Source organism: Moschus berezovskii, chromosome 8 (genome assembly GCF_049115385.1).
Source record: "Moschus berezovskii isolate FMDL1 chromosome 8, NW_MosBer_1.0, whole genome shotgun sequence".
Classification (NCBI taxonomy): Eukaryota; Metazoa; Chordata; class Mammalia; order Artiodactyla; family Moschidae; genus Moschus; species Moschus berezovskii.
This window is the reverse complement of record NC_142467.1, coordinates 73,493,850-73,509,846: the sequence shown is the minus strand read 5'-3', so window position 1 is coordinate 73,509,846 and position 15,997 is coordinate 73,493,850. Positions and strand designations below refer to the sequence as shown.

Below are 15,997 nucleotides of genomic sequence, written 5' to 3'. Positions count from 1 at the left end.
GTGGCCGGGGCAGTGGGAAGCCCTACCCAATCCTTCCGCCCCACCCAATCATCAGGTCCCATCTAGCTTTGGGCTCTGAGACACAGCCCTCCTTGGTCCCGTTGGTGGGGCGGGGCCTGGACGGAGTCTGGGCGGGGTCTCGGCTGCCGGACACCTAGTCTGGGAGCCTAACCCTCCGCTTTCCTGGCCCTTTGCGCCTCCGGCTGGCGGAGTGAAAAGAAAGTCTACTTGGGAACCAGACGGATCTGGATCTGAGTCGTCCGTGAACCTTAGTTTCCAACTCGGAAAAATGGGACAATACTACTCGCTTCACAGGGCCGTCGTGAAGATAGACACAGTTTGCCGTAAGGCACAGCCATCGGCGGCTCCGGAATTTCTAAATTGGACGGATTTGGTGGAGAGTTGGTGGAGGGGCGGACCTCGAGGTGGGCTTAGTTGAGGAGGACACGGGGGAGCATGAAGTTAAGTTTGCAGAACATTCCACCGAAGGCAGAAAATGACAGCCGACACAGGTGTAGGGACCCTTGGTTCTGGCCCCAATCGTTACTCAATCCTGACCTGTTCCTACCGCCGACGACCCCACGCGGTCAGCGGCCACCCAGCGACCCCGCCTAAGTGCTGGCTGTCCTGATGGGCTATGTCCTGCTACCCGTTCCAGAGCCGGCAGCTCCTCCAGTGAGGGTGTCAGAGTCCCCACTTTGACCCAGTGCTCAGCCCAGGCGGCTAGCTCAGGCAGCGGGGGAAATTGAGCAGGGACCCAAGTTTGCGAGTGAGTGAACAGATGTCCACGCCTCAGGGCATGGCCAATGCTATTCTCCCCTCTCCACTATTATCATATTTCATCCTCTTCTGCATCATTCCCCTCACTACATAAACTGATGTAAGAGTTCTCATCTTTAAAGAAATTGTCTCTTGATTTCACATCACTTTTCAGCAGTCTCTCTTTTATTCTTTTATTCTACTCTCCTTGAGGGTAAAATTCCTGGGAGTTGTCTATCACCCTTCCTCCCTGTTTTTCCTCCCATTCTCTCCTGATCCCATTCAAACTCTTGTCCCCACCAGTCCTCTGAATTAATTCCCTCTTCAAAAGGTCTCTAATGATTTCCAGGTTATTCAATCAAGGGTGATTTCTCAGCTTTCCTCTTTCCCTACCTAGAAACAGCTCTGGTCAGGGTACACTCCCTCTTCCCCATGGTTTCATCCTGCACCACTGACTGCTTCTTCTCCACCGTCCTTCCTCCTGCCCTACTGAATTCTCCTCTCCACCTCCTTTCGCAGCTCCTCATTTGCTTTCCAACATGGCCATCAGCTCTTTCCTCTACATTCACTCTCTGGGACCCCGTTCTGTTCTGTGATACCTATATGCCAAGGACTCCCAACTTATATATCCGGATCTGGCCTTCCCCAAAAAACCCAGATTCCAGTATCCACCAGTGTGTCAAACCTAGGACGTCTATCTCAAACCATCATTGTTGTTCAGTCATTCAATCATGTCCAACTCTTTGTGACCCCATGGACTGCAGCACACCAGGCTTCCCTGTCCTTCACCACCTCCCAAAGTTTGCTCAAACTCATGTCCATTGAGTCAGTGATGCCATCCAACTATCTCATCCTCTGTCATCCCCTTGTCCTCCTGCCTTCAATCTTTCCCAGTATCAGGGTTTTTAACAATGAGTCAGCTCTTTGCATCAGGTGGCAAAGAATTGGAGCTTCAGCTTCAGCATCAGTCAATTTAAACTTGCAATTTCTCCACCTCCCTAACTCCTTCCTTACTTTGGTAAAGTAAAAAAAAAAAAAATTAAAAAAGAGCAGCATTATTCATCTTCCTGGTCCAGTAAAAATTATGAAGTTTTCCTTCCTTTATTTTCTGTCTCATACTTCAGATTCTGCAAATTCCACCTTCAGAATTTGTTCCACATTTGGCTTCCATGTATGTCCCTGCCACTTCCCTTGTGTCTGGACATTTTAACGGTCTCCTAATAGAACTCTCTGCTACTACTCTTACCCAGTCCAGAGTTCTTTCAGTGTAGCAGCCAAAGTCCCCCTAAAGCAGAGATCACATCAAATCACCCTCGGCTTTTAGCACTCCAGTGGGCTGGTATCACACTTGAAAGTAAAGTGTTTCAGATGGACATGACACTAATAAACTGCATCCACTATGGCACAATAAACTGGGTCACTCACCTCCTCGTCCACTCCAGTCACTTGGCCTCCTCAGTGTTCCTCCAACACAGCAAAGGTATTCCTGCCTCAGGGCCTTTGTATTTGCGACTCCTTCTGCTTGAAACACTTTCTTCTAGATATTAAAACAACAGGCTCTCTCACTGTGTTCAGGTCTCTGCTCAGATGTTGCCTCCTCCTTTCTTGATCATCCTATCCAAAACAGCAGCCCCCAACCCCCCACCTGCATAATGCACTAGTTCCTTGTCCTGCCTTATTTTTTCCCTATAGCACTTACCACCATTTGACATTATATTGTTTCTTCATTGCCCTTTGTCTGCATTAGAAAGTCAGTCCTATGAGAACAGGGGCTTGTCAGTCTTGTTCACCATCTCCCCAGTGACTGCACAGAGTGGATAAGAATAAACAGATGAAGGAAGGATTGAGAAAGTGAAACAGTAAATGAGGAAAGGAAGAAGTGGCAGCCTGGGGCTCCAGGCAGTCCTCCAACAGGGAGGGCCAGGGATCCCATTCCTTGGGCTCCTGCAGGGCTCAGACCTAGATGGAGCCATCAGAGCTCCCTGCACAGGCAGCCCCTGGCTAGGGAGGAACAGGTCATGGGCTAGGTCACAGTGCCCCCTGGTGGTCAGGATACCTGTATGTCCAGGGCCAGGTCCCTTCAGTTCAGTTCAGTTCAGTTCAGTCCAGTCGCTCAGTCGTATCCGACTCTTTGCGACCCCATGAATCACAGCACGCCAGGCCTCCCTGTCCATCACCAACTCCCGGAGTTCACTCAAACTCATGTCCATCGAGTCGGTGATGCCATCCAGCCATCTCATTCTCTGTTGTCCCCATCTCCTCCCACCCCCAATCCTTCCTAGTATCAGACTCTTTTCCAGTGAGTCAACTCGTCGCATGAGGTGGCCAAAGTATTGGAGTTTCAGCTTTAGCATCAGTCCTTCCAATGAACACCCAGGATTGATCTCCTTTAGAATGGTGTTTCCAAAGATTTTCTCTTCTACTGTCTGATTGGAACCTCACAAAAATTGCCATGAAACAAAAAGGTTTAGATTTGTAATAAAAAAGCATGCCAAAACAACAAGAACCTACTGTATAACACAGAAATTTATATTCACTATCTTGTAATAACCCATAATGGAAAAGAATTTGAAAAAGAATATATATATGTATGTATACATATATATACATACATATATATATAATCAATCACTTTGCTGTATATTTGAAACATTATAAATCAAATCAGTTCAGTTCAGTTCAGTCACTCAGTCATGTCTGACTCTTTGCGACCCCATGAATCACAGCACACCAGGCCTCCCTGTCCAACACCAACTCCCGGAGTTCACTCAAACTCATGTCCACAGAGTCGGTGATGCCATCCAGCCATCTCATTCTCTGTCATCCCCTTCTCCTCCTGCCCCCAATCCCTCCCAGCATCAGAGTCTTTTCCAGTGAGTCAACTCTTCGCATGAGGTGGCCAAAGTATTGGAGTTTCAGCTTTAGCATCAGTCCTTCCAATGAACACCCAGGACTGATCTCCTTTAGAATGGACTGGTTGGATCTCCTTGCAGTCCAAGGGACTCTCAAGAGTCTTCTCCAGTACCACAGTTCAAAAGCATCAATTCTTCGGCAATCAGCTTTCTTCACAGTCCAACTCTCACATCCATACATGACCACGGGAAAAACCATAGCCTTGACCAGACTGACCTTTGTTGGCAAAGGAATGTCTCTGCTTTTTATTATGCTATCTAGGTTGGTCATAACTTTCCTTCCAAGGAGCAAGTGTCTTTTAATTTCATGGCTGCAATCAGCATCTGCAGTGATTTTGGAGCCCCAAAAAATAAAGTCTAACACTGTTTCCACTGTTTCCCCATCAACTACACTTCAATTTAAAAATGAATATACACTTAAAATAAATTTTCAAAAAACATTCAATTGCTTAAAATAGAAAGAAAAACCATTCTATAAATTGTGTTGGAACAATTGGTTATTGTCTAAAAAAAAAACAAGGCTCCACCTCATGCCATATATAAAAATATATCATGTATAGATTAAAATCTGTTTTTCCGGGACTTCACTAGTGGTCCAGTAGCTAAAACTCCTCGCTCCCAATCCAGGGGGCCTGGGTTTGATTCCTGGTCAGGGAACTAGATCCCACATGGTACAACTAAAACACAGTGCCATCAAATAGATAAGTAAAAATGAATATTTTGAAAAATAAAGTAAAATCTACCTTTACAAGTAAAATTATAAAAGTATTAGAAGACAGTTTTAAAAAGAAGCATGCCAAACCAAGGACCCAGAGTCCTGGATTCCAGTTCTGGCCAAGATCTTGACTCTCTAGGTAACCTTCAGTGTGTCCTGGCATTCTGTGAGGTGGCAGGAGCTGACCTGCCATTGTGGGGCCAAGAGGTCATTGCTGAAGGTACCCTGACACCTCCTAGCCTCAGCTTGCTCTGTTGTAAGCAGCCTGATCAATCATGGGAAGAGTTTGCCTGTCAGGAGGACTGTCTGTAAGTAGGGCTGAAATGTGCCTCTCGGTGTTTTCAACATTTTTCTGGGTTTTGTCCTGTGTAGCCACAAACACCATGGGATAGCACAGAATGCACCTCCCCACAACCTCCCTTCACACAGTACATTTGGAGATGCCTTTTAGACACCTAGAACGCTCGTGTGCAGTTGGAATCTTAAATCTGGATCTCAGGGGCGAGATCTATGCTGAAGATATACGTTAGGAGTCATCAATATTTAGATGGCATGTGAGATCTGGAGACCACCTTGACTCACTTAGGACTGTGGTTCTCAGCCTTGGGTGCATACTACAATTATCTGGGGAGCTGAAAAAGTGGTGCTATTTCTGCTTCATTGACTATGCCAAAGCCTTTGACTGTGTGGATCACAATAAACTGTGGAAAATTCTGAAAGAGATGGGAATCCCAGACCACCTGACCTGCCTCTTGAGAAACCTGTATGCAGGTCAGGAAGCTACAGTTAGAACTGGACATGGAACAACAGACTGGTTCCAAATAGGAAAAGGAGTACGTCAAGGCTGTATATTGTCACCCTGCTTATTTAACTAATATGCAGAGTACATCATGAGGAACGCTGGGCTGGAAGAAGCACAGGCTGGAATCAAGATTGCTGGGAGAAATATCAATAACCTCAGATATGCAGATGACACTACCCTTATGGCAGAAAGTGAAGAGGAACTCAAAAGCCTCTTGATGAAAGTGAAAGAGGAGAGTGAAAAGATTGGCTTGAAGCTCAACATTCAGAAAATGAAGATCATGGCATCTGGTCCCATCACTTCATGGGAAATAGATGGAAAAACAGTGGAAACAGTGTCAGACTGTATTTTTTTGGGCTCCAAAATCACTGCAGATGCTGATTGCAGCCATGAAATCAAAAGACACTTGCTCCTTGGAAGGAAAGTTATGACCAACCTAGATAGTACATTGAAGAGCAGAGACATTACTTTGCCAACAAAGGTCCGTCTAGTCAAGGCTATGGTTTTTCCTGTGGTCATGTATGGATGTGAGAGTTGGACTGTGAAGAAAGCTGATTGCCGAAGAATTGATGCTTTTGAACTGTGGTACTGGAGATGACTCTTGAGAGTCCCTTGGACTGCCAGGATATCCAACCAGTCCACTCTGAAGGAGATCGATCCTGGGTGTTCATTGGAAGGACTGATGCTAAAGCTGAAACTCCAATACTTTGGCCACCTCATGCGAAGAGTTGACTCACTGGAAAAGACTCTGATGCTGGGAAGGATTGGGGGCCGGAGGAGAAGGTGATAACAGAGAATGAGATGGCTGGATGGCATCACAGACTCTGTGGACATGAGTTTGAGTGAACTCCGGGAGTTGGTGATGGACAGGGAGGCCTGGCGTGCTGTGATTCATGGGGTCGCAAAGAGTCGGTCACGGTCACAACTGAGCGACTGAACTGAACTGAACTGAAGGCGTGCCTTGACAGATGAAATTTGAGACCATGGGTGTGGGCCGAGGCATCGGCATTTTAAAAAGGCTCTACTTCAAGCTTCAACAGTAATTGAACCGAGAACTTCCAGATGTACAAGCTGGATCTAGAAAAGGCAGAGGAATCAGAGATCAAATTGCCAACATCTGTTGGATCATAGAAAAAGCTAGAGAATTCCAGAAAAATATCTACTTCTGTTTCATTGACTATGCTAAACCCTTTGACTGTGTAGATCACAGAAAACTGTGGAAAATTCCTAAAGAGATGGGAATACCAGACCACCTTACCTGCCTCCTGAGAAACCCGTATGCAGGTCAAGAAGCAACAATAGAACCAGACGTGGAACAATGGACTGGTTCCAAATTAGGAAAGGACTATGTCAGTGCTGTATATTGTCACCCTGCTTATTTAACTTATATGCCGAGTACATCATGCAAAATGCCGGGCCAGATGAAACACAAGCTGGAATCAAGATTGCCGGGAGAAATCTGAGAAATAATCTCAGATATGAAGAAGATATCACCCTTATGGCAGAAAGTGAAGAGGAACTAAAGAGCCTCTAGATGAAAGTGAAAGAGGAGAGTGAAAAAGTTGGCTTAAAACTCAACATTCAAAAAATAAAGATCATGGCATCCAGTCCCATCACTTCATGGCAAACAGATAGGGAAACAATGGAAACAGTGATAGATTTTATTTTCTTGGGCTCCAAAATCACTGCAGATGGTGACTGCTGCCATGAAATTAAAATACGCTTTCCTTGGAAGAAAATCTATGACCATAATTAAAAGCAGAGACATTATTTTGCCAACAAAGATCTGTATAGTCAAAGCTATGGTTTTCCCAGTAGTTATGGGTGTGGAAGCTGGACCATACAGAAGGCTGAGCGCCAAAGAATTGATGCCTTCAAACCGGGGTGTTGGAGAAGACTCTTGAGAGTCCTTTGGACAGCAAGGAGATCAAACCAGTCAATCCTAAAGGAAATCAATCCTGAATCTGCTTTGAAAGGACTGATGCTGAAGCTGAAGTTCCCATCCTTTGGCTACCTGATGCGAAGAGCCAACTTGACTACAGAAGACCCTGATGCTGGGAAAGATTGAGGGCAGGAGGAGAAGGGGTCGATAGAGGATGAGATGGTTGGATGGTATCACCAACTCAACGAACATGAGTTTGAGCAAACTTTGGGAGGTGGTGAAAGACAGGGAAGCCTGGTGTGCTGCAGTCCATGGGGTCGCAAAAAATCAGACATGACTGAGCAACTGAACAACAACAGGTGATTACGTATGCAGCTAGGGTTGAACTACACTGTGTCTGACGCCAAAGTCCTGCCCAGAACTCAGGCAGGGAAGGTGACAGAAGAGTCTCGGAAGGAGAGACCTGTGAGGAGGAGGAAAACCAAGTGAAGACCACATTCCAAGAAGGGGTGTGGAATGCTGCTGAGAAGTAAGGAGAGTCTAGATCACAAAGAGAGTCCAGGCTGCTTTTGTTTGGGGGAAAAAGGAACTTGGGGACCCTAATAAGAGCGATGGAATGGAGTTGTGGACACCAGCAGGAGATTGGATTTGGTTGAAGGGAGAATGGAAGGTGAGAAAGCAGAAATGAGAGTAATCAACAACTCTTTTGAGGAATTTCTCTGTGAAGAGGAAGAGAGAAATGGGGAGGTGGCTGAAGGAGAATGAGAGGTCGAGGGGAGGTTTGTTTTGAAGAAACTATAGAGCATATTTGTGTGTGGCTGGAAATGATGATGATGGAATTAACAGGTCAAGGAGAGAGGGTAGAGCTCCGTTTGCCAAGCCATGGGGAAGTGAGGGGAGACGGGAGCAGACACTCTTCTGTTGTAGGACAGGAGGGAGGCTGGTGCAGATACAGCTGCTCTTGTAGATGAAGCAGTGGGAGGTCAAGGATGCTCACTTCTGTTGGCTGCCATTTCCTAAGTAGAAATGTGACGATGGTCAGGGATGGAGAGCAGAAGCTATGAGAGGCTTGGGGAGGAGAAAAGCAGCCACTGTGGGGTGCAGGATCTCTGGGCAGCATGGAGAGCCTATCTATTTGAGGTTTGAGGTCACATCGTTAAGGAGAATGCAGTCAGCCAGGTTATGGGAATTTCTCATATGGTGGCACAGAGAATTGGGTTCACCTGAGGCTGGGGACTTTGCCCCACAAATAGGATGGAAGGAGAGGGGAGCCGAAGGCAGAATCCAAGTAGGGCAAGGATGGGATGATGGACTGGAGTAGGGCAGATAATGAGAAAAGGGTCAGTGCAGGTCAGTGAGAATGGAGAGAAGCCACATAGGCAACACTAGAGGAAGTGGGCTGGGAGGGGAGGAGGTAGCCAGTGGCAGACACTTGAAATAAGACAGTGTCACTGTGAAGTGACAATGGAGTGTCACCATCATAAAGGTGAAGTTCGGGACGTGTCAAAGGTGTGAGCAGCTGAGGTGGTGCTGAGGTCAAGGGGCCAAGAGGCTGGATCTTTGGGGGCACTGATGCTTGTATGCATGGAGGCCCAGGGATGGTGACAGGAGCAGCAGTAAGGGGAGGACAGTAAGGCAGGCAATGAAGTCTTCAAGAGACTCCTTATCTCCTTCTGGAATGTGGACTCCTTGAAAACAGGACTGTGGCTGATGAACACGGCCATGGGTCCTCTGCCTGGCACAAAGTAGGCATTGGTAAGACTCGAATGAATGCATGTCTGGTGTATGATTTGGTCTTTATCCTTGATGGCTAAGGAAGAAACTGAGGCCAGGGACTCCCCAGGAGTGTCTGTGCATTTTTGAGTCTCAGCGGAGACTGTTTCGGGTGTGCACATCTTTGAAGTCCCTGCCCCTCCCCCACTCCCACTCCTCCCCAGTTCAGGCTTTCCGGTCCCTCAAAATCAGCCTCCACACAGCTTTCCCTGGTCTGACTGTGTCCCTCCACTGAGCATGAGACCCAGCTCCTTGTAGGATGATCAGGCCTCTCATGAGCAGCCAACTCAACCTCAAGCTCCTAGGAACCCTCTGGTTCATGCTCTTCCCTTGCTGTCTGCAACCACCATGCCTACCTTCAGCCTGGAAAGCTCCAGGGCTCACTGCCAGCCTGGTGAAGTCTTGCCTTCCCTTTACACTCAATTCAGAGGGTACATCGCCCATCAGCAAGCCTCATTTCTCCCTCTGCCCTACTACTGTCTGAGTCACTTCCACCACACAGGACCACATGGAGCCATAATTATCTGCATTCCACTTGCCTGCTCCAGTGGACTTGAACCTACTGGTGGCAGAGGTCAGCGCTGGGTCACATATGTCCCTGGGACCCAGCACAGGGCACTGGTGTTTGCTGCAACCCCTGTGTTTGAGGATCTGTGTGGACCTGGGCATACCACTGCCAGGAGCCTTGCTGTGCTTAGTCGCTCAGTCGTGTCTGACTCTTTTCGACCCCAAGGACTGTAGCCCTCCAGGCTCCTCTGTCCATGGGATTCTCCATGCAAGGATACTGGAGTGGGTAGCCATGCTCTCCTCCAGGGGATCTTCCCGACCCAGGGATCAAACCCAGGAATCCGGCATTGCAGGTGGATTCTTTACCATCTGAGCCACCAGGGAAGCCCTTAGGGAGGAGATAGCACTGTAGGCCAGGAGGCTGGACAGAGAGGAGAACTAAAAAGGCTTTATTACCAACAAATCTGTACACTATACATCGTGGAGGGGGGCCTCCCCAGGCCTCCTGCCTTGTCCCTCCAGGCTAGAGCGAGTGTGAGGGTTGTCCAGATGCCCAGATGTCCGTTGTCCCCCCTGCCCTCTTGTCCCAGGGAGAGTGCCCTCCTCTCCTCGGGCGGCCACGCCAAGTGGTTCAGGGCCGGTCGCAGGGGGCCGGGCCCTTCTTCCGCTCTCGGCTCAGAAACGTCACCAGCTTGGCCTTGAAGCCTGAGTGCGCGCCGGGGCGGCCCGACCCCGCGGCCTCGCCGCCGTTATCCGCCAGCTCCAGCTCCAGCAGCCGCCGGTACTGGGCCTCCAGGCTGCTGTCGTGGGCCGCGCCGGGCCAGCCCAGGTCCTGGCTGTTGTGGTAGATGGGGCTGGCCGGGGGGCTGCCGCCGCCCGGGCCCTCCTCCATCAGCTCCCGGCCGCCGGCGTCGGGCGCGCACAAGTTCTCGTACAGGTGCTCGGCGGCGGCGCTCGGGGGCCCGCTGGCCCGCTTGCTCACGGACGCGTAGAGCACCGCGGGCGGCTCCTCGGAGAGCGCGGGCCCCAGCAGCGGCGGCAGACTCTGTGGCCCGGGCTCGGCCGCGCGCATCTTCCGCGAGCCGGGCGCCTCGGGCCGCGGGGGCCCCTCGCGCAGCTCGCCTGGAGGCTCCAGCGAGGGCAGCGAGGTGGCCCGCGGCAGAGGGCAGGGCCGCGGCCCCGGGAGCCGCTCCCGCTGGCGGGCGATGGCGGCGGCCAGGGCCGCGCACAGGTCTCGGGCGCGGGCGCTGCTGAAGGCGAAGAGGCCCTCGCCCGAGTCGCAGCGGCGGCCGGCTTCAAAGGAGAACACGCCCTGGGCAGGGGCGGCGCAAGGAGTCAGCGGGTCGAGGAACCGCGCGCCCCCCGCCACCCTTCCCTGCGGGCCCAGCACCTCACCTTGTCGGAGCCGAACTTTCGCAGGAAGCAGTAGGGCCAGGTGTAGAGCGCCTGCGGGCTGGCCGCCTCGCTCAGCTGGATAGCGTCCTGGCCCAGCCGCAGGAGGTAGGGCCCTTTCAGCTGGCAGCGCGTGGCCGCCTCCGTCCTCTGCACCACCACCGGGAACTCGCCCCCTGCAAGCACCGGCCGTCAGGGCCACAAGCACAGACTCCCGGTTGGGGGTCCCAGAAGGCTTCCCGCGCCGGGTGTGCAGGGGCTAAGGCTGCCTCTGTAATCTCTGCGACTTACCTTCCTGCCAGGAAGAGTAGATGGAGTTCTCCTCCATGGGGACCAGGCTCCTCTGCCGAGGCTCCACCTCCCCAGATCCCGAGGAACTCTCCCCTGTGCCCTAGGGAATGGGGCAAGGTCAGAGGTTAGTGCCTCTCCTCCCCATTCCCATATCCTTTCCCTGGGGTCTGTGACAAGCAAGGGCACCCAGCGACCTGAGTGCCAGTCCCAGTTCTGCCCGTGACACAGTGCAAGGCCCTGGGCACCACTCTGAGCCTATTTCCCCACCGGCTGCCCCTTTTAGGGTGCTGAGAGTTTAAAGCGAAGGGCACACATGAAGATGTCCTCTATCGCCCCTGAGGTTGGCCAGGGACTGGGCCAGTCTGTCTGTGTCCCTGACACCTTGGAGCAGTAAAGGGGTGGGAGCTTCAAGGGTGGGACCCACGAGTGAATGGCCACTGTTCCTCCCATCTTTGACCTCTTTCCCCGACATTCTTCAGGCTCTGACCCTGAGCATCTCCATCATGACCACCTTGGCCCATGATACCACATGGCATGCCGTGCTAAGTCACTTCAGTGTCCGGCTCTTTGTGACTCTATGAACCCTAGCCCACCAGGCTCCTCTGTTCATGGGATTCTCCAGGCAAGAATACTGGAGCAGGGTTGCCATGCTCTCCTTCGGGGATCTTCCCAACCCAGGGATTGAACCCAGGTCCTCTGCATTACAGGTGGATTCTTTACCATTGGAGCACCAGGGAAGCCCCAAGATACCATAGCCAGGGTCAAATGCAATGGCTTCCCACTCTTCTCTTTGCTCCCGTTTACCTTTTCTTTTAATCAAAAGAATTGTGGTAAAATACACAACCTAAAACTGACCATTTTAACCATTTTAAAGTGGATGGAGATGTAATTCAGAACTTTTCATCAGTCCAAATGGAAACCCTGTACCCGTTAAGTCTTTACTTTCTATTCCCTCCTCTCCTCCGCCCTGGCAACCCGTGAGCTGCTGTCTGTAACTATGGATTTGTCTATTCTGGGCATTTCATGTAAACGGAAGCACACAGTGTGTGGCCTTTGGTGTCTCGCTGTTCTGACTCAGCGTGTTTCCAACGTCCACCCGTGTTGCCGTGTGTATCAGTGCTCCATTCTTTTTTAGGTAATGTTCCGTTGTATGGATAGACTCCATTCAGCGTATCCATTCATCCGTTGATGGACATGTGGGTTGTTTGCGTCTTTGGGCTACTGTGAACAATGCTGCACTAAAGGTTCTCAGGCAAGTTTTGTTTGAACACCTGTTTCAGTTCTCTTGGGTCCACGCCTAGGAGGAGAATTGCTAGGTCATACGTTAACTTTGTTTAATTTTTGAGGAACTGCCACTCATTTCCTTTTGGTCCATCAGAGACCCTGCAAAGCTTTAAAACACTCAGTTTCTGGGTCCAACTCCCCAGAGGCTTCTCCTCTTGCTCAGAATAAAAGCCCAGACTCCACAAGTGGCCCAAGGCAGTTTCAGTTGGCTCCCACCAAGTTCTCCACCGTGGCCTCCTCCTGGGTCCCCTCTCCCTCCTTACCCTGTGGCCACACTGGCCTTTCTGCTCCTTGAACACCAAGCTTTTCCCTGCTTCAGGGCCCTTGCCCACGCTGCTCCCTCTTTTCAGAAGCATTCTCAGACGGGTGTTGTGGACACTCTTTCCTCAGATCTTCCCCTGGTGGGTTATTTGTCCTCTCCTGAGAAGCCTTCCTGGACCACCCTGCCTAACATCCCCCCACTCACTTACGGTCCCACTCAGCCTCTCATATTCTCCATAGCATGCATGGCCATCTGAGATTTGTTCTGTGGGCTTCTGGCTGTAGCCCAGGCTTCTAGGTGCTCGCTGAGTGATGGGATGTGAATGAGCGTGGAGATGAGCAAGGTGTGGGTGAAATGGTCTCCCCGGCCTGCCCCCAGATGCCTTACCCATCTGCCCTGTGCTCACCGGGAAGGCCAGCTGACAGATGGGGCCCATCCATGCCTGGCGGTGCTCTGCGGCCAGCAGGTGGCTTCGCTCCGTGGTGGTGAGCAGGAAGGCACTGGTGTCCCGGGGGCAGCTCTCGCCATCAGCCGGTAGCACTGACACGCAGTCAGCCAGGCGGATGACCCGCCGTTCTCCCCGCCGGCCAGGCGCTGCAGACCTGTCACCTGCTGGCCCCAGGCCACCGTCCCGGACCTCCCAGCTCTCTAGCCGGGCCACACCCGAGGGGCCTCCTGCATAGAGTAGACCCCATACCTTCCTCCAGGACTTCTGCAGGAGATAAAAATGGGGGAGATGACCTTCAAGTGGCAGTTCTCAACCTGCAGCTCAACCCCACACAAGCCATTCAGCCAGTGCTCCTGAGGGTGGCCTCCACCTCCTCGCTCTTCAGACCATGTGAAAGTGAAGTGTCGCCCAGTTGTGCCTGACTCTTTGTGATCCCATGGACTATAGCCCACCAGGCTCCTCTGGCCATGGGATTTTCCAGGCAAGAATACTGGAGTGGGTTGCCATTTCCTTCTCCAGGGGATCTTCCTGGCCAAGGGGTTGAACCCGGGTCTTCTGCATTGCAGGCAGATTCCTTACTGTCTGAGTGGTTTTTTTTTTTTACCATCTGAGCCACCAGGGAAGCCCAGGATGCCTTGCCAGAGCTGGCCTGGCAAGGGGGACAGTCTGTACTTGGAGTCAGTCAGCCCTACGTTCACATCTACCCCCACGCTTTCCCAACTGTGACCCCCATAAGCACTAGTATTTTCGTCTCTCAAAGGTCATGAGGGGGGACTTCCCTGGTGGTCCAGTGGCTAGGACTCCATGCTCCCAATGCAGGGGCCTGGGTTTGATCCCTGGTCAGGGAACTGGATCCCACATGGGGCAAGGAAAATATCCTGCACGCCGCCACTGAGACCCAGCATGGCCAAATAAATAATAAAATAATTAAAAAACAAAAGGTTGTGAGAACGCACGAGGTTGGGGCTTCTACTGGATAATATCTAGTGGCTAGAGCAGACCGCCTGACACCCCTGCTTTGTCAGTGCCCCCACCACCTGCAAAGAAAAGGTCAATTAGGCCATGGGGCAAGGGCTGGGGTGGGAGGGAGGCCTCGGTCTCATGATGGCAAGGAAGGAAACATGCAAATAACTCCGAGCAAAGGAAACAGACGGTTTATCTGCCTGGGCAGCAGCTGCAGCTGAGCTATGGGTGTGCAGGGCCTGCGACCTCAGGACAGGGCTGGGAAGAGCCGAGCCCTCTTCGGCAGGATGGAGTTCCACTTTTAGGGGCTCCTCCAGCTCAGCCTCCAGCCCTCTCAGGGGCCACAGTGCCACTAATGGATGGGATGGAAGGCTGTTGGATTAGCCAGTACCCCACCTCTGCTCTGCCCCAAGGGTGGCAGTACCGGCTCCCTGCTCTTGGCTTCCCACCTGTTAATGAGGCAGGGTCTCGCTGAGGCTGAACTCCTCCACACCCAGGTTGGATTCCCCACCCTGGCGCCCACCCTCTTCTCCCAATCCCAGTGGCCTGTCCGAGTCTTGGGCAGAGGCCCAGCACCTGTTCTAGGCGGCCGCCTGGTGGCCAGGGTCCCCACCTTGCCGAACTTGATGTGCTGCTGGTAGAGGATGCCGTCCTTGATGGGGGTCTCCAGAGGCTCCATGGCCGCGGCCGGGCCCCAGGGCCGCCACTCCGAGGACCTGAGGAGACTGCTGACAGGCAGGAGGGGAACTCCTCACACTTCCCCTTCTGGCCACTTCCCCTCCCTCTGTCCAGAGAGGCAGCTGCAGGCCTGGGGGAGGGGAGCCCTGCCTACCGTAAAGGAGCTAGAATGAGGTGGGGAGGGCATCCCGTATTTCTCCCTTGGGGCTCCTGGTACCCCACTAGGGCCAGACAGGGGCCTCAGACCACCTGAGGGCAGACGATCCCTGCATGTCCCGGTCAGCTGGGTGTGAGCCTCTGACCGCAGGCTGGCTCCCCCGAGTCATGAGTGCCGACCCCTCCCCCATCCTGGGGCAGTTGTGTACCCTGGGGCCTGGCATGCCCACAGCCTGGTCCCTACCCCAGGACCTTACTCTAGCAAGATGGGCAAACTCCTTGCTTTCCCATTCAAGAGTCCCAGTTGGTCAGCCTGTCTTTATGCTGGAAAACAGTTCTAACAATCACTTGGTCCTCTCCATTTCACAGCTCCTGTCTATTGCCAGCCCTGGCATCGTCCCATTGAACCATGGCCCCACCTGGGCCCATCTGGCCCTTTCTGCCATCCCCAAACCAACCCATCCCTCCCCTTCCTAAACGCTGCCTGGTTCCCACTGCCCTCAGGTCTAGCTTGGACTCCTGGGCCCAGCACTCAAGGAGTATTTTTGCCTCCACCTCCCCATGCCAGGCCCCTTCAGGGCGCCTCTCACCGTGCTCCTCAGGGCACTGGGCCTTCTTCCTCTGGCCTTTTTCCTCCAGGAGGCCTGCCTTGACCACCCCACGCTATCTTGAGAGCGCAAAGGCCCCAGCCCTCATGGCATGGCCCCAGCCACGTGAGTGAGGGTGGCACGCCCCTGCCGAGTTCCCTGGAGATCTCATATGCTTTTTTTTTAAGCTTTACTTCTTGCTGGGGCTCTTTCTAGCCTTGCCTTGCTGGAGGCCGGTTACCTGAGCTCTGCATATGAATCTGAATTCTGGAGACAGCTTTGTGTCATGTATCCCGTGCCACTTCTAGGAAGGAATGTGTGAACAGGCCAAATACTGTTTGGGGTCACATGTGGGTTGTGTAGTTTCTCAGGCAGGAAATCTAGGGCCTCATTCACCTGGCTTTGTGCCCATTATGGCCCAAGCAGCCAAGAGCCGCAGCAGCCTCAGACACCATGTCCTTTGCATTCTCATTGCCATTTCATGTATGAGGAAATCAAGACTCAGAAACATTAGGTAATTTGCCCAAGGCCACACACCAAGTGACAAACATGGCTTTAGCAGCTGCTGTCCCACTGGGATAAGCAT

General features: G+C 52.1%; 1 protein-coding gene across 2 annotated transcripts; it reads right to left on the bottom strand.

The window, feature by feature from the left end:
• Positions 1-9,778: 9,778 nt before the first annotated feature.
• On the bottom strand, positions 9,779-15,522 carry DOK3 (docking protein 3). Of its 2 annotated transcripts, none has more exons than XM_055429557.2 (6): positions 15,415-15,522; positions 14,604-14,718; positions 12,986-13,291; positions 11,034-11,133; positions 10,746-10,918; positions 9,779-10,662 (listed from the first exon to the last, which is right to left on the bottom strand). In XM_055429557.2, exons 2-6 carry the CDS (start codon positions 14,667-14,669, stop codon positions 9,982-9,984), a joined length of 1,326 nt encoding a protein of 441 aa, XP_055285532.1. In that variant the 5' UTR covers positions 14,670-14,718; positions 15,415-15,522; the 3' UTR covers positions 9,779-9,981. The 2 variants fall into 2 exon arrangements, with proteins under 2 accessions (XP_055285532.1, XP_055285533.1); XM_055429558.2 differs by having other exon boundaries at positions 14,604-14,715; positions 15,415-15,520.
• Positions 15,523-15,997: the final 475 nt, after the last annotated feature.